This window comes from Cynara cardunculus (assembly GCF_001531365.2).
Source record: "Cynara cardunculus var. scolymus isolate 2C chromosome LG 3, CcrdV1, whole genome shotgun sequence".
NCBI classification, from domain to species: domain Eukaryota; kingdom Viridiplantae; phylum Streptophyta; class Magnoliopsida; order Asterales; family Asteraceae; genus Cynara; species Cynara cardunculus.
Window position 1 is genome coordinate 30,091,201 of NC_037530.1, and position 19,078 is coordinate 30,110,278.

The 19,078-nt window shown below is 35.8% G+C and overlaps 1 protein-coding gene across 1 annotated transcript; it reads right to left on the minus strand.

Annotated features, from left to right (window-relative positions):
- Positions 1 to 4,699: 4,699 nt before the first annotated feature.
- LOC112509581 (histone H1-like) lies at positions 4,700 to 6,008 on the minus strand. Its single transcript, XM_025114601.1, has 2 exons — positions 5,729 to 6,008; positions 4,700 to 5,610 (listed from the first exon to the last, which is right to left on the minus strand). Exons 1-2 carry the CDS (start codon positions 5,909 to 5,911, stop codon positions 4,918 to 4,920), a joined length of 876 nt encoding a protein of 291 aa, XP_024970369.1. The 5' UTR covers positions 5,912 to 6,008; the 3' UTR covers positions 4,700 to 4,917.
- Between the last annotated feature and the right edge of the window lie 13,070 nt (positions 6,009 to 19,078).

Below are 19,078 nucleotides of genomic sequence, written 5' to 3' on the forward strand. Positions count from 1 at the left end.
AATAAACCGCTTGATGAGTGTTATCCGGATTGGACTTAAACCGATCAAGAGTCAAGCGGTTTAGTCTTAAACCGGACAAGTGTTGAGCGATTTATGATCATTGAGTTTATATCAAGTAGTTTGAACGGAGAAGTAGGAATACGACTATGAGGTAGCCGGTTTATTTTAAATCGGACAAGGCATTGAGAAGAGCTGTGCGGATTAGTAAATCGGACAAGGGTCTTGTGTTGACCAGATTAGTAAATCGGCCAAGGCTTGACCGGAGATGAAGTCCGGCCAAGCCTGTGTTGACCAGATTTGTGCCTTAACTTATGTATTATTTATGTAAATTATCATTTTTACTATTCTTGTATAAAGAATGGGAATTTTGATAAAGAATGATTTTGAACTGATAATATTCCATTAGAACATTTATGACTACGGTCTGTCCTAATTGGAATTGTTTTGTGAAAAATGTTTTGACGAGAAAATAAGGGTGACATATCAAGGAGAGGTGTACCATGTGATAAGGGTGGCATATCAAGGTGAGGTGTACCATAGGATAAGGGTGGCATATGTATGTGTGTTATGTGATATAACTCTTACTATTATATCATTTAAAATTACCGTGGTCTGGAATCTTTATTTCTTTGTGATTTAAAGGTTTAAGATTGGGTTTTTTATTGGAAATCGTAATCTGGATGTTATTGAGGAGAAAATAACAGGTTTGGCCTGAAACTTTAAATAAACCTTGTTTAATTGAAAAGGTTTAAAAGTGACATTATATGAAATCTGGTTGGTTCAAACCTATAAAGGTTTAGAGTATGTTATTTGAATAGCTGAATGCTTGGCTTGAAAAGTGGAAAGGTACTGGTATTATGTTCTTATTTGTTCATATATTTGTTATATATATGAAAAGTTGTTTTACTTAAAAGTTTTGATGATCTTCACCCTGCAATAACATAAATAGGGTAACTCACTAGACCTTTCGGTCTAACCCTCGTTTTGTGATTTTAAATATGTATTGCAGGAAGTGCTGAAGGTAAGGGAAAAGGGAAAATATGATAATTTCCCTATATATTTACCTGCATGAGGATTGGATGATGAGATGTATAGTTTTGATAGATGAACATTGATTAGTACAAGAATTTGTATTTTGAATTTTTGGACCATGTATTTCATACTGGTAGAATCTTGTATTAAGGGACCTGAATGATGTTTTAACATGTATTTCCTGTATGAAATATGTGTTACATGTAATGTATGGTATGGGGTGTTACAACTTATGACAATTATGAATACAATTGAACCTATATGATTTCTACTGTTTGTAACGGATGTCATCGAATGCACATTATCTTTTACATAAATATCCTTAATCAATTATGTTCACATATGTTTGTGAGATTACACATTTAATAAATTAAATTTATAATATGATTAATCTCAACCCTTTATTTTAAAAATCAATGATCATGATTAATTCATAAAGTTAACACAATAATTAAGGTTAACAAATGAACTTGCCCCTATATATGTATATATTTGTATATGTATATATGCATGCATGTATGTATGTATGTATATGTATGCATGTATGTGTACGTATGCATATACGTATATACATATATGTATATAGATGCAGCCATGCAGGAGCCCATTCAAGGGAGAACTGATTAGTTTGTGGTAACCATGAGATCCAATGTGAACCACTCGTTTGAGATATTTAATGATATTTTTTAAATAAGCTAAAAAGGTAATATAATAATCCTATTTTTAACAACTAATCAAAATATTTAATTACATTTTTCAGAAGGAAATATTTAATTAAAATTAGTTACCTAGTATATCAATTACCTAATACACATCGTATTTTAAAGACGTTTATGAATCAAAGTGTACCATAGTGATAATTCACAATGTTTCACGTATATCACAATGTATTTGCTTTGTTTTATGAAATGTATCATAATGTGCATTTTCGTTATTTTAATTGCTTTACAAAGGGTATCACGAAATGACCGATGAATATATTTCCATAAGTGTACAATATTCATTGTCTGTTAATATATGAAAAGGTGGAATAGCCAATTGAATTTTTGTAAAACATTATTTAAATATTAATGAACATAATCACATTGTTCATACACCAGTGCCTCGTTGCACTACCCAGCACCACGACCAGGTTTCAAGTTTGTCATCAGAAACTCACAGTAATTGACATAGTGAGCATTTTCTCGACCTCCTTCATCTTTCTCCGCGGTCTGTAATTTTTATGTTCCCCTCGTCTGAATCAATGGGGATGTAGATTCCAAACTAGTAAATAAACCTTAAAGCTAACCCTCCCTCTATCCTTTCTCTTCTATCCAATAGGTTTCTCTAATTATATATCTCCCAAAACCGAGATCACAGATTATGGGTAAAATCATACCAGAATCCCAACAAGCTTCTTGCATTTTCTTCTTCGACTAGTTTACCTCAATGTTAAGGCAGGGACGGACCCAGAAATTTTTTCAAACGATGGCACCATATAATTAATATAATATAATATATATCTAAAAATAATTACAAAAAAATATGGTTTTTATAGTACCGATAGGGCTGTAAACTAACCGAACATTCAACGAACCGTTTGTGAACCGTTCGACGGGAAGTTCGTTTATGTTCGTTTATTTAATAAATGAACGAACATGAACTATTTTTTTTGTTTGTTTAGTTAAACGAACATGAACAAGAGTCTCGTTCGTTCGATTATGTTCGTGAACGTTCGTTCATTTACCGTTCGTTTACATGCGTTTATGTTCGTTTATGTTCGTTTATATATTAAGTTTAATATATTATCTTTTATTTATTTACTTTGAATTCAAATAATATTTATTTATGTTCGTTTATGTTCGTTTAGCCCGTTCGTTTATATTCGTTCGTTTACGTTCGTTTAGCATGTTTACGAACGAACACGAACACACCTTATTTCTAAACGAACGAACACGAACACAAAGATTTTCGTTCGTTTACCGTTCGTGTTCGTTCGTTTGTTCGGTTAAGTTAAACGAACGAACATGAACAAGCCTCCGTTCGTGTTCGTTCGGTTGTTTACAGCCCTAAGTACCGATAAACAACTCCTAAACTTGTACCCGACGTGTCTTCATCTTTTGAAAACGGTCAATATATACCCAAAAATAATTACAAAAAAATATGGTTTTGGTTATTTGGGCTTTGTTTTGTTTGGGTTTTAGTTGCACCATTTGGATTTCAGGGAAATACGGTAGCACCTTCTAAAACGATACGGTAGCACCGTTAACAAACCTAAATTTTTTACCCTTCGGTCGCAAAATAATACGGTGGCACGTGCCACCCATGCCACCACATCAGGTCCGCCCATGTGTTAAGGCAGGCTTGAATGCTTTGTTTTTTCGATTTAAGATTTTGATTTTAAGATTAGAATCAAGGTTTTCATTTCGGTGTTCTATTCTATGTTTGGACTAATAGGTGGTTTTGGTTTTAATTTTTTGGTTTAGATTTGAGTTTGATTTTGCTTTTGTGATTTGAATTTGGGTTTGATTTTGAGTATAAGGTTTGGCTTTATTTTTATTTTGACGTTTCAATTTGATTTTGGGTTTTTGTTATGATGTGTGGTAGTCGAAGATGGAGTCGCATTCAAATAAGATGACCGGAGAAAAGTTTGATCGAAGAAGATAATGAGGGTCGTGACTAGGGACGCTCATGGGTTGAAGATATTTGAACAACCCAACCCAATGCTTGCGGTTTGAAAAATCTCAACTCAGCCCAACCCAAACCAAAGTGCAACCCGACCCAACCCAAACCGTACGAATTGGTCGGGTTGATACTTTTGGCACATTAAAATATTCTTATAACCATAAATATGTTATTTTTCTATTCTTAATTTCTTTTTCATCATGAACTATTTGATACAACTTATCTATATTTCTTATGTATATCACATCAGTTAATTTTTTCAATTTACATATATATGTTTACAGTTACTAAACATATATACGAAGAGCGTACGTGATACTATAATTGTCTAATGTATATATTAATAAAATTCAACAATCATATTAAATTCAATAAATAAAAGGATATCGGGTTCATCGGATGAATTGAGTTAAGTTCAAATAATAGTAACTCAATATCAACCTAATACCTACGGTTTGAAAATTTTACAACTCAATTAGACATTGAATGTTTCAAGTTGAGTTATTTCATGTTAGATTGATCAAGTTGGTCGGGTTTTTGAACACCCTTAATCATGACGGTTTTGGAAAGAAAGAGAGAGGGGTAGGGGAGACAATATATACATTTTATTATTTTGAATGAGAAAATAAGAAAAAAGAAAGTGATAATGGACGAAAAAGACCTTCGCTTAACAAGTGTCGTCGCTAATAACAAGGATCAAAATGTTACGGAAAAGCAAGGTTACGTTGGAAATTAAAAAACCTAAAGGACCAAAAACAAAATTAAAACCACAAAGACCAAATTCAAACCATTTAAACCGTAAACTAATAACCCGAAACCGTTTCTAGATCAACCGGTGATAAATCAAAGGATTACCAAGGACCAAGGACCAAGAATGTATGTATATATTATATACTCACTCAAAACACCATCAAGGGTTGGGACAATGGGTTCTACATCACGCGCCACCGTAAGCACCACCGTCCCATCACCCATGTCTACCCAACATCCCAACTTAGACATAGAAGTATAAAATTATTTCCTTCCAACCACAAAATGGGTTAAGATCTAAACAAACATTATGAGTATTATACCAGAAAGAAGAGAAAAAAACAACTATGTGAAATTATGAATTGGAAGATGAAAACTGCCCATCGATTCATACCAACAAAATCTACCAACTTTATCAATGGGCAGGAATTAAGATTTTTACACGCCCTACTCCTATTAACATACCCATTTTCACTTCCTCCCCTTCCTCGTTGCCGCCGCTTTCTTCGGTGTCGCAGCTTTTGCCTTCACGCTCTTCGCCGCCGCCGCCTTCTTCTTTGGTGCCGCTTTAGGAACCGCCGCCGATGTCTTCCTCGGAGTTGATCGGGTCGATGTTGTTACCTTTACCGGTTTCGGAGCCAGAGCGACTTTCCCTCTTGGGGTCGATCTCGTTGATGTCTTAGCTACCTTAGCTGATTTCGTTGGAGCCTTGGGCTTCGCTTTTACAACTGGCTTTGCCACAGCTTCGGGAGCTGCTGCCTTAGCCTTTGCAACGGGCTTGGGCTTAGCTGCTGCCTTAGGCTTTGCTACAGCCTTGGCTTTCGGAGCTGGTTTAGGCTTTGCGGCTGGCTTCTTCTTAGCTGGCGCTTTGTTTGCTGCTGCCTTGGGCTTGGCGGCTGCCTTGGGCTTGGCGGATGCCTTAGGCTTTACAGCAGGTTTCTTCTTCGCCGGAGCAACTGCAGTCGGAAGTTTAGCAGCCGGCAGCTTGTAAGACGCCTTGACCTTCACAAGCTTACCCTCGGCGACTAACCTTTTCAATTGAACCAACAACACCTTCTTAAACATTGCTGGAAGATTCTTTTGTTTCTCTTCAATAAACTTCGCGATCGCATACTGACTCGAACCGCTCTTCTCCTTCAACGCCAAAATCGCTTCCTTGATCATCTACATAAACAATCAAATTAACATCACAAAAAAACAATCAGATCGATAAACTCATATCCCAATCATAATAAAACACAAAATCAACAGAAAAAAACCTCGAATTATGAGCAATTCATACCTCAAAGTAAGGAGGATGCAACGACGGACTTCTAGGTTTTCGTGTGGTGGTTGTCTTCTTGCCTTTCGATGGTTTTCCTTCAGCTGCTTCAACTGCAGGTTCCTTCTCGACTACAACCGTTACAGATGCTCCGACGTCCGGTGCGCAGACCTCCGTCACAACAACTGGTTCTTCCGTCGCCATCAACCTACAATTAGGGCTAGGGTTTCGACAATTTAGGGATCCGACAAATGAATTTAGATCGGTTACTGCTACGGGAAATTGGGATGGATGGCACCGATCGAATTTTGTGCGCGTGTGAATCCGATAAATTTGTGCGGATTTAAATAATATTAAGTATGAGAACACATATCCAAAATCTGTGATTTGATTGGTTGATGAGGCATCACACGGATTAATAACGTCACTACAACTTAAATAGGAGCCCTCAGATCGTTGGCTATCAACGGCGGAGAAGGATGTGAGATGAAATTGGATAGAATGTTAGGCATTTTGGTGTGTTTCTAGGCTCAACTAATTTGGGCATAACTAGAGTTTTACTTGATGGATTTTAAAGAAATTTTGTGGGTATTGTAGGAAATTAAGTTAGCTTTCTAAAGAGTATTTTTTTGAAACTTAAAGTTGAAGGGTTTGGAAGATAATTGATTTGGAAGCTAGGGTGGTCAAACATGGTCTGTGTTTGGAGTTATAGACGGTATCGAGTGTTTTTAAGACAATGCCTTGACGTATAATATGAGTTTGATGTCCAATCTGATGCTTAGTTAACTAAGGAATATAGGGAATCAAGAATCATCGAGATCCGTTTAGATATGAATGTTAAAGAAGAACCTTGAATGCCACCGAAGATGAACAAGCTATGCTGTGAAATGCATGTTATTGAACCTTTACATAATTAACATCATATTGATATGGAAAACCTTGCATTCCATTTGTACCAACAAATTTGTGTAACTTATTGCTACCAACATAGCTCCATCAGTATAAAAAATCAATAATGTTGATAGTTTCGTTATTTATGATAAACAAGTGACTTTTCAAGCATTTTCCGATCCTTTTTGCAAATGAGAACATCATTTTCAAAAAACTTATTAAATTAACAGATAGTTTAATAACATAAACTGTATTTCTATTTTTGTTGAATTCCTCACGTTGTTTTTCTAATGCAAAACAATCTTTATGTTGCATACAAAGTTTGAATAAAATACTTGATCATACTATCTTTCTTTCCTTTTTTGATATGGCAAAGTTTTTGTTATTTCATGAATTGTATTGAATGGGATATTCTTACCATTTCTGATTGAAACCAATTTTAGGCATAAACACAGGACCTAAAACTAAGAGGAATCTTTTAATCAACAAGCTACCTTGACCAAAACGACAAACCAAGCCACATGTATTCCTCGAGCATTTTGAGTTAAGTAGTAAAAACGTTAAATGGGCCTGATTCTATTTTCAGAGCCTGATGAAGAATTAAAATGGAATGATGGGAATTCTCCTTTAGCTTTATGAGATTATAGTATTGACCAAGTTTTGACACATAATACCACTAAAGTATCCACACAGTAATTGGAACGAAAACATATATCATGTACCAACAAACTATATTTGGTACTTACACTGCAAATGCTGAAGTCAATTTACAATGTCCAATAGTAACAATAAAAGTTGAAGTTAGAATGTTAAATAATATGTCCAACTAATCAATACTTCAAAAACAATACTACACACATTCAAATAAGGATGTGTTTGGTGAGATCTTAAAAAACCAAACAATGTTCGATAGTTGATTAGATTAAGTAATAAATTATTGACTATCAATTCAATAAAAAAAACTAATCAAGTTAGAATGGTATGTGGTACCATGGTATAGGATTTTTCATATCAGGTACCAACCATGGTGTATAGAAAAGTCATATGATCCAATTTAAACGAACCGACCATAATCAGATATCCAATTGTAATTAGATTGGATCCAAAATTTCAATACCCAAATTGGATATGTCGAGTTTTGGATGGCTATCCAGAATCCAACATCTTACGATATTGTTTTTTAGTTGATATTTATATGTAGCGTTTTTTAATGAATTAAGAAAATACATGAATAATTGGTTGAAAATAGTGGATTAATTGGTTAAAAATTGAATCAAAATATTACATGAAACCAATCTGTTCCAATGGATAACCAATAACAATATCCAATAGATGGAATTAGTCTGATCCAATCATCAATGGATTTGACTGAAGCGAATGTCCATTGTTAATTTGATTGGAACAGATGATAAAATCCAACATGCAATGGATGATTGGATCAAATCATATCCACCTAAATTCATTAATGAACACCCCCACAACCAAGTTTACATACTTGGTGTTGTAGTACCAACGAACTTACATTGGTATTAGCACCAATTTAATTGGTATGATTGGTATGCATATTGGTTGATTTCATCCGAACGAATTGACATCCTGAACAAAACACTAATCACTACACGAGAGAATCTTTGGTGATTCCTCTTATGTCTCAATTGAGAATGTTCATTCTATCGCCTTCTTTTACCTAACTCCTACCCGTCTTTGTTTACTTCTTTGCAAGAGAACCATTTCATAAATAAAACTCTCATTTCCTTGGAATCTGAAGCTGAATCCTCCTCCATATCTATCCAAGTTAACTCGTCATCGTGATATATCTAGAGACATATAATCTGCAAATTACATTTGAAATATACATGTATCTCATAGTTTAATTTTTTTAAACGAACCAAGTATAATTGATGGGGAAAAACATGTCTGTAAAGGTGTTACTTTTATAGTTTGGCAAGTCTGTAGAAAGAATTTAAAAAAAAACCGAAATTGATCCTCCTATTTACTAGTGTATTTCCATATGAGCTAGTACCACATAAGGGCATTATTAGCACACAAGCACAAAGTGAGATGAATACTTTGAAATGATATGTTTTTGTTTCATATAATAAAAAAAAAGACATCATTATTCATGTTGAGCTTGATTGTAGGCCATTGTGTTTCCATATGATACTTATGGTCAAAATCCATAAATAATCTGAAAGTAAAAAATTACAATATAAAATATAAGTCACTTAAAGCTTGACAAAAGAAGTTGCTATTAGAACACCTGAAATAGCAAACATTTGAGCCCGATGGCAAAAAAATTACAAAATTGAACACGAGTCACTTAAAGCCTGACAAAAGAAGCTGCAACTTAGACACTTGAAAAAATGAAAATTTTGAATTGTAACCCAAGGTCGGACATGAAATTATATAGCTACAAAATTCGACTTTGTTTTGGGTCCCCAAAGTTCAATATGGTTCAACCATAACTCGGGTCTTGTATCTTGAATTCGCTTTATTTTAACTCCTTTATCTATTTTGTAACTCATGATATCGAATTTGAATCCATGTTGGTATTTATGCCTCCCTTACGAGTCATGGTGTTTCTTTCTCTAGAACCCTTGAAGGTTGATTATGATCTCTTCAGTTAGACCTTCAACATGACAGCTTAGTTTCGAGAGTAACATCATGACATATTCTTTTTAAACACATGACCTTCTGAAAAATTTAAAAACACCTCTATCTAACAGAAGAATGCATCATCCTTACACAAGAATGTCTCACAATCTGTCAGAAGGATATGCATTTAAACAAAATTTGTCGAATGATTATTCTTCTAAATAACCTCACAACAAAGCCATAATAGAAAACTTAAAAACTTGACAAATGACATTAATAGAAACTACAAACGATCTTGTGATACTAGAAACTTAAAAAGCATGATATACATTGTGAACGTAATTATGCCCATTCCATGGATGACTGTAAAATTTAAATTTAAAATCTTGTTCATCTTTTGTTGAAGGAGAAATTACTGAAGCACCAACAAATCACCTAAATCAATCAAAAAACCATTTACTCTAATCATCAGGCAGCGACTAAGAATTTTGAGACCACAGAGGAAACTTGGTTCTTCAAAGAGAGATTGCCATTCAAGATGGAATTTCCTTTCATGTTCCAAATAACCTACAAAATGAAAAAATGTGATCACATCTTGCAGTAGATGATGATGAGAGAATAAAAGGCTTACAAGGGCATTGGCTCAGTGGTACCTGGGTTACCAGTAGAGCCCAATCTTCTAGAATTTTAAGGGTTTAAACCTCACCAAAGATAAGGAGGGTGCGAGTATTTTGTCATATATAAATACTATATACTTCCAAATTTCCATGGAGATGTGTTAAGCAAATTGATATGAAATTAGTGTAACTAATTTTATTTGTTTTCTTCGACAAAAGCAAACAATTAATTTGTTGTGCTACAATAGATGACCTCGGGGCCATAAAATCCAGTATGCCATCGTACTTATATGTTGTGAAGTCGCACTCCCCTAGTGTTATCACTATCATACATACCTTATCATAACTTGTATGAGAACTAAAACTTTCGTAACTTACGATGCTATACTTTTATTACATCATGATTCAATACAGTATCATCATGAACATCATGTATGCAAAAACGTTCTAAACATTAATTCAATAGCCTATTATACATGTAGAAGCTATCGACAAAAGATAAGAGTTTGAAGACTTCTTGATTATCAATTCATGCCTTATTATGTCTTGCCTAAGAGCATTCATGGAGTATGTAACAGGTTTGATGCAATAAATGATCTTTCATAAAACCAATATTGTTAATGCACGAAATAAATTTTTATTGAACTTTTCATCATATATCATGCATAAAACATTCTCTTGAGATCTTTAGTAACATGCAAGTATGGTGGTCTCACTAATGTTGGAGTTTACTAACCTCGGGGTCCACTAAGGGCTTCCCTGTGAGGTTCGTTTACACTTTCTAAGACGTCCCTCCATTAATTATCCTATTGGATAATCATCATTGGTCGTACTTAAGCTCACATAATAGATTTTCTAAGACATTTGTAAAATACATGTCATCGTCATGCATCCTAAACATGTTCTTGTGATATAAAACGTATCATTGTTTCATGCTAGGCAAATAAGCCGAAATATCCTTTCAAACTCTTCATCATAGGTAAAACATTTTATATAGAACACATATATCTTAGTATATCACATAATGTCCTCACATGCCTCTTATCCTTCTAATCTTGTTTAGTAACCGTTTTCGTTGTGCTTACTGAAAGTGGAATATTTTTTTTGTCCTATCTCATTAAACTAAAGGGAATAGAAATACACACAAAGAGTCTACTAAATTCCTAAAATACCGAATCCTAACTACCTTAAATATAGAAATATACATCAACTAAATATATACAAATATATTCTATCAATATACTCTAACACTCACCCATAGCCGAAACGGGAGGAAGACAAACATTAAGGTTATCCCAAAACTCTTCAAATAGGATCAACGACAACTTTCTGTGAAAATATTAGCGATTTGGAATCTAGAAGGTACATGACGAACCCAAACATCAACACGAGGACTTTTCAACAATATCCATTTCAATATGTTTTGTCCGTTAGTGTTGGACCGATTTACTTGATATGATACATACCCTATCTAAACAATCAAAGATTTACACAAAATTACCGATAACAATAAGAAGACTTGCTACAAGAAATAAGATAAGAAGTAATGTGTTCTTCACTTGTTAAAGTGGGTCTTTCTCTTAGACAGAGAGTAGAGAGAAAAGTATCTTCTTAAGTAAGATTAGAGAAGAAAAAAGTGTAACTGAGAAGAGAATTACTCAACTATTTATAAGCATTGCAATAAATGTAATTCAGAAGGTACAAAGCATGTGACAAGCTTTTAGAAGAAAGCTTGTCCTTGTTACAGCATACAGTCCTTTTGGCCGTATATGAACAGTCTTTTTTCATAAAGTAGGTAAGCATATTTGGAGACAAATGAGTTACTCCGTACAATGCTTTACTTTGAAAGGTATGAGTTTTTTCTTTGTGTGCATAAGGACAAGACAAAAACTATCTTGATCGACAAGATTCATTTGATCGCTAAACATTGAAATAACGCTGAAGGTCTCATCAGTGTTCGCCGAATCTTGTGCAGATTTCACACTTGTGTAGACGAGCTTGTTATCACTGAAAACCGCTTCAGATCACGAACTTGCTGRTCTATAATCTTCAGCTTATGTCTTCGACATCGCTAAAGGATCTGTTGTGTGAGTTTTATCTTCTTAAAGGATACTGGTCTCTGAACGAATTACAATAAATGTTCAGTGATCACTGAACAAATTCAGTGATGATCGCTGAAACTAAATACATAAATAATACACTTCGATATATAAAAGGGATCGTTATCAAATCATTGAGAAAGATGATTAACAGTCCCCCCCTATTTGATGATGACAAAGCAACATAAAGAAAATTGCTTAAGTTACATCAGTAAGGAAAATGTACTAGTAAAATGTTTGTCCCTTTTAACTATTTTGGGATCTTTTTCATTGATACAGTTTATTATGAAATTTTACTTTAGTTGTAAAGGATTACAGGGAAAGAATAAACATTACACAATATTGATAACTGAAACTGAAAGCATATTAACTGACTTGAAAGTTTAGACATAAATAGAACTCTTAAGTACTTGTCCTATTTACTCTTTTGAGGGATATTTTTCAGTGAACTGATAATTTTATTGAATATTTTTCAAAGGAAAATATTACAAGTTACAATTAGATTGGTAGACTTAATACATAAAGGTTATACACTAAAAGATAAGAAAAGAAAACAAGATTACAAGACTGAAATGACGTACAATCTAAGTTGCTGAAATTGATGTACTCAGGGACATCTTCTTCAAGCTTCTTGCATCTGAGCATTTCCTTTCTAATCTTGCACTCCATCATCTCTCTAAATAGATCATTATTTAGCCAAATCCTTAGATACTCTAAGTGATCTATCGGGCAGAGATGGAACTTGGATACTCGCTAAAACCTGTAGTGACCATCATAGTCATGAACATTAGTCCATACTCAGGTTTCACATGTACTGTGTTGGGTATGTAAGGACCCTTCGTAGGCAGTGACAAGTTCAACATTGAGAGATCTGACTTCTTTCGATCCTTGAGAAGTTCATCCAGTGACAATTTTGTCTCGTGCTCGTTCTTGTGGAATGAACCTTCTTCAGGTTCTGAGAGGTTCTTTCTTCGAGAGGGCGACTTCTTTGGTGGAGGAGGAACCTTTATGATCTTCGATACCTTGTTGAATAGCTTGTTCAGGACTTCTTCAACATAAGTCTTTTTCTTGGATAGCTTGTCGAATCTCTGAATAGCTTGTCGAATCTCCAACCACTCGTAGAAGCCGTACTTGCTGAGGTATGAAGGATACTCAATCACAACATCTAGATTCTATCGGAAAATGACCATTAAGACTAGGAGGCCACCATCCTTCATTCTTCCACTGATGGTGACGTTTGAGATCTTGTGGGGACTTATCCTTTCTCGATCCTTTCTTTGCACTAGTTCAGATCTTGATCGTTCAACTTCAGCATCCATTGATGTTTTCGTTCAATTTCAATCAATAGTTGGGCCTGAGCTTTGAGAGGATTTTTTTCTTGAGTTTCCCTTTGGCTAGAACTTGGGCAGCTAGAGTCTTGGCTAACTCTAGACTGTCCTTTAGTTGTTTCTGGTGTAGCATCAACTCTTCTTCTGCTTTCGGGACTCTTCTCGTTTAACGTTAGTGAGGAAATCGAACTCACCACAACTAGAGGTACGAAGAAGAATTTTTACTCTGGTTTGGTTGAGTTAATTTATCAGTTGAATCCTCCTCTGGTCTTTACCAGCTTCTGAACATTCTGATTGTCTAGGCGACTCCCTAAGTGTTGGAATTTCTGCTTCACCTTCATTTGTGCTTTGACAAGATATGAGATGTGTTGATAGACCAACAGAGTTTGTTGGTGCAGAGAGAATTTGAGGAATAGGCAGTTCCGCTTCTGAGGAGATAGATACATACCTGGAGAAGTTTGCATCTTCAAACTGGTTGACAGCCCTTAGAACAATCATAAAATTGTCTTTAGCCACTCCTTTGCCTTTGTCCTTGGAGTGCTGATTCCCTGAAGCTGAAGGTCTCTCCCCCTGGGAAGCTGGTTCCCGAATGGAGATTCCCTTCGATGTGGTTGTCTTAGGATGATTTGGATGGAGAATTCATCATCGTTATCACCACCAAGATCATTGTTGGCGTCAAAGATTTGTCTACATCATCATCCTCATCACCAACATTTGGCAATGCATAGGTGGAGGGATGGTCTTCATGATCAGTAGGAGCGATCACGACATTATCATCGTCTTCATCGTTGATGGCATCCTCAGCGGCAAGGATGAAAGCATCTGCATGAGGGATTAGATTAGTAGTTTGCATCTGCATGAGAGATCAGATCAACAGTTTCCTCAGCAACAACAATTTTCTCTTCCTCTTTATCATTCTTTCCCTCTTTGTCATCATCAAGACGAGAGGAGAGGTCATTAAGATGAGAGTAGAAGTCTTCTAGCGTGTGCTCTAGGGAGGAAAGAGCTTCAGCCTGGAGAATGTTGAAGGCGGCAACCCGGTCCAACTGTTGACGGTCGGCTTCTTTGAATGATGGTTCAGAAACTAGCACCGGTAGCTGGAGGAGTTGGAAGATTTGTTGAGTAGCTCACCAGGCACCTGGACTTCATCAGCTTTGTTGGATAAAACAACTATAGCTTCAGTGTTGGCTTGGATTTCAGTCTTCACTGTGTCAGCATCTCCTTGACTTCACATACCTTAGCTTTGACAGCAAAGAGGTCATTTGTTAGGTCTTCCTTGAAGGGCATTGTCTTGTGAACCTCGTCCATTTAATCAAGGATTATGGTGACAGCAGGCAGGAACACCTTCATATCCTCAGCCATGTCATAGACTTTAACATCAGTCTCTATGGCTATGAGTTCATTCCCTAGAGGACCTGTAAAGGCAAGAGAACTTTGAGCATAAGAGAGATCTGGATTAGTAAGAAAGAAAGAAGGGAAGGATTGGTGTTTACCTGAGGGGTCCTCAACATCATTTGAAGGATTGACACTATTCAGTTCACATGCGCTGTCTTGAGGATCTGCTGCAAGTGTCTGAGATGCCTCGAGAGGAGCAACCTCAGGTCTTGTGGTGATGGCTTCACCAATGGTGGGGACAACCACCATAGGATCATCACTGCATATGATGGAGACCAAGGAGGGAGGAGAGGAGATGATGGCAGAGAAAGAATGTGAGTGATCAGTAGTGACGATGTTGGTATTCACACTTTTAGTTACTATGGGAAAAACCCAACAAAACCATCGAACAAATTAGAAAACTCGAGTAAGAGGGAGTTTCCTCATGGCCAAGATAAGAGCAAGCCTTCAGATCCCAAGTTTCCAAAGAGGGATGCTGATAATCGTGCCTATGTCGGAGCTACACTTGTTCATATTTCACAACCATCTATGTCTTCGTCCTATAATGGTGAGGATGATGCTAGTCCTCAACCTAAATACACCAAAATTATATCCTTGTGTTATTAGGTCGACATAGAAAATAGACAGTGCCTCCAAGGAGATAGAGGCTGATATTCTGGTGCATCCATTCAGTTCACATTCGAGATTGAGTTAGTTAAGGAACCTTCTACCTGATAAATGGATTGTAGTTATGCATGACGATGTGGAGTCTTTACAAAAAAATGGTACATGTATCTCGTTCCTCTTCAGTTAGGAAAGAGAACTGTTCATTCCAAACGGGTTTACAAGAGAAAGAGGAAGGGATGCTAATAAGAGGATACGGTCAAAATCTCAGGTATCGAATTTATAGATGTTTTCTTTTCTATAGTCAAGCACTCTCCAATTCGTGCCTTATTCGGTATTGTTGCATTGTATGCCTTGATCTTGAGCAGTTATATGTCAAAGAGTGTGGTTTTACATGGAGAGTTGGAGGATTACATATACATGAATTAACGTTAGGGATTTATCAGTATTGGGAAAGAAAGCATCGTTTATCTCTTATGAAAAATCACTATATGGATCGAAGCAATCACCAAGGCAGTGGTACAAAGATTCTATGTGTTTTTATGACTTCACTTAGGTTTTCTTGATGCTTGTATGACAATTGTGCATCCTAGAGGAGGTGTAAATGTCGATCATTTATGTACCTGTTATTATATGTCAATGATATGCTTATTGTTGTAGTTTGAACATGCAACCTAAATTTGGGCTATGCGACCAGTACTTTCCCCAAGTTAGCATAAAAACTTTGGTGATCGGGGCTAGCATAGATGCCATCATGTAGTAGCCCATGGATTTCTGTACAATTTCTGACATATGGCTTGCGATATGGCCAAATAACATAGAATTGAAGGGCCTTCTCTTGTACAGATTTTGTTGGCAGTTTTTGATCCAATTGACCTTGATTTTGGATCCTGGCTCGCTTTGCTCTCCTCAACAATATATCGGCCTTTCCATAAGAAAAACAATTATTCTTTTATAGTTAGAGAGAAATAGGGGATAAGTTACTCCATTTAGATTCCTTCTAGCTAAGGTGATCATCATCTCCTTGTAAGTTGTAGTGTACTTCTGTTTTTGATACAAATGATCTTTTTTTCCCGGTAGTGGAACCAACAACAAAAAATTTGTTGAAGACCTTTAAAGTGGACCGAATGCTCGTAAAGTCTCCCAATGTTTTCTAGCCGAATTCCAATGCTTCAAGGAATTTCATTAAAGTTTTTTGGTTGATTTTGAAGGAATTTTTAGGTTTTTTGGTTGATTTGAAGGGACTTTTTCACTTTTTTGGTTGATGTTTCTTATATATTCTAATATCATAGAGCACCCCTCAAAGTTTAACATATGCACCTTTCATATCCAAAAAAGTTCTACTTGGGAAAATCAATTGAGAGGGTGCACGAGATAGGTCTGCCCATAAGTGGAACCTTGTTAAGTCTCGTGTCTCATTACTTGCTTTACTACATATGCTAGTTTATGGTTATATTGCCTTGGTTATAGATTGTGATTGGTTTATTGTGCGTGGATAATCATTTACTTGTTGCAAGACATGAAATATTCCACATTTGTTGTTTGTGGTTTACTTGCATTCAGATTCCAATATTTTAGGACTAAGAGATCATTTGTGATTTGTTTTGTCAAGATAGTCAGCAACTAGAATATCCAAATGGTCACAAAATCAGTTGAATGAAGAGTTTGAATTGAAAGATCCAATGTTGACAAATTTAACATGTGTGATGCCAAGGCGGTTCCAATTATTGACTCCTCACTTCAAACTAGTTGAGTTGTGTCCTATTAGTGATCAATAAAAGACATGCATATCTTGTGGTCTTTATTGTAATGTTGTGAAATCCTTGATGTATGTAATGATATGTACGAGTTGATACATGGCTAATCCCAAGAAGGGAGAAAGTGCATTGGAAGGCAGTCAAGTGGATCTGTAGGTATCTATCCTTACCAATATGTGTTTGCACATTGTGACGTCAAAGACAGGGTTATTGGTTATATTAACTCAGATTAAAGGAGCAATTTGGATAAGCGTCGTTATCTCAAAGTTATGTTTTTATAGTTGATTCGTGTGCTATCAGTCGAGAACTCGTTTTACAACCTATGATCCTCTGTCTGCTATTGAGGTAGATTATATGGAGACTACTGGGACATTCAAAGATTAAATGTGGCTGAAAGGTTTGTTTAGCGAGCTTAGTGATAATACGAGGGTGGTCTCTGCGTTTCTACGAAAATTAGAGTGTTATTTTCTTAGCAAAAGATCAAATCTTCCATGAGCGCGCAAAGCCATTGATGTATAGTATCATTTTGTGCGTGAAGTTATTGCTATGGATGATTCCAAAGTGAACAAGAATTCAACTTACCACAATCGTATTGACATGATGACAAACATCCTTCCAATAACTATGATTCAGTTGTTTTTAAACTTGGTTGGTGTTTGTGGTTCATGGGTAAAGGACGGTGGAAGAGGTTGATTCTTAAATTGGATATATTTTTATGTCAGTATGTTTGCTAGTAGAATAATAATGCTTATGGGGCTTATTCTTGGAGTATACATTGTTGGTGATTTTATTGTCATCAATCCATTTAGTATGATTGAGATTAATGTGAGACAAGACGAAATTAGACTTAGTTATAATTTGAGCCCGGAGGTGCGAAGTGAACGCTCGGATAAATTAAGTTGATCTCGGGAACGTGGGGGTCTGGGGGCAGCGCCCCTAGTGGGGTTCCAAGGAGCATCGCCCCTGGCGGTGGTCCCAAACAGTCACCGATGGTTGTTTTCATCCAAACTCCCGAACAGTTGCGTCTGTTGGGAACAGACACGACTCCCGTAAAAATAACCGACTTAACTGCTGGTGGCTATATAAGATTTTAGTTTGATGATTGTAGAGGGATGATCTTCGTGCATACTGTTACTCTTCCGGTTTTTTGTCTCTTAAGATACATAAACAAGCAAGGAATTTTGTGTTTGTGATCTTGGATTTTCCCTGAAATGTAGATCGTTGTTCTTAGATTATCCCAAATCTAATTTCGTGATACTCAAGGCAATAGAGTCGAAATCACAGATATTGGAAAGTGTTTTATACACGATCCTTGAATTATCCAAGTAATTTGATATTCTGTTTCCAAAATCTAACATACATTTATATGAATCTGAAGTTAATGTGAAAATTATTAAATATGACCCTAAATCTAGATTTATATATCATGTGACTTATGTGTGGTCAGTTGAACTCGCCAAGCTAAATGAAGATAGCTACATTACAAAAGTTGTGACTTAACCAGATGAGAGGATGCGACATGAAGTCGCGTTGCCAGAATCATATGAAATATGTCAATGAGTTATAACTTGCATGCAACCATCAAAAGAATAGGGCGAGTCGTAATATGCAACCTTCAGTCGAGTCACACACTTGACAAGACAGGTTTTATTACCTTTTAGCATCAATTATGTTAGTTTATGCATATTGTTGTTCAACACTCTCACAAACTCCATTGACGAACCAAAGAGATATATTTGTGATTTATCCATTATTTCTCCTTTTAATGTCTGTAAACTTCATTATTTGCAAGCACACTTCTCTTAGTGCTTGTGGTTTTCTCCCATTCGAGTTTCCATGTAAATCTGGGTGTTGCCTCTATTCTCTTTGCTTTATTATTATGCTTAAGATTATTGCTTTATGAATTACCGTTGTTGATACCTTTGAGGATCTAAGTTTTGATTCGCTTTTAAAACCAATACATAGTTCACCTTAGTAATCATGGGATTGTTAACTCTTCTGCCTATTTGACTTCGACCTTATTGGAGTATTGTTGGGATTTGTTGTCAACATATTTGAGGATCATCACAAATTCATAACAATTCCA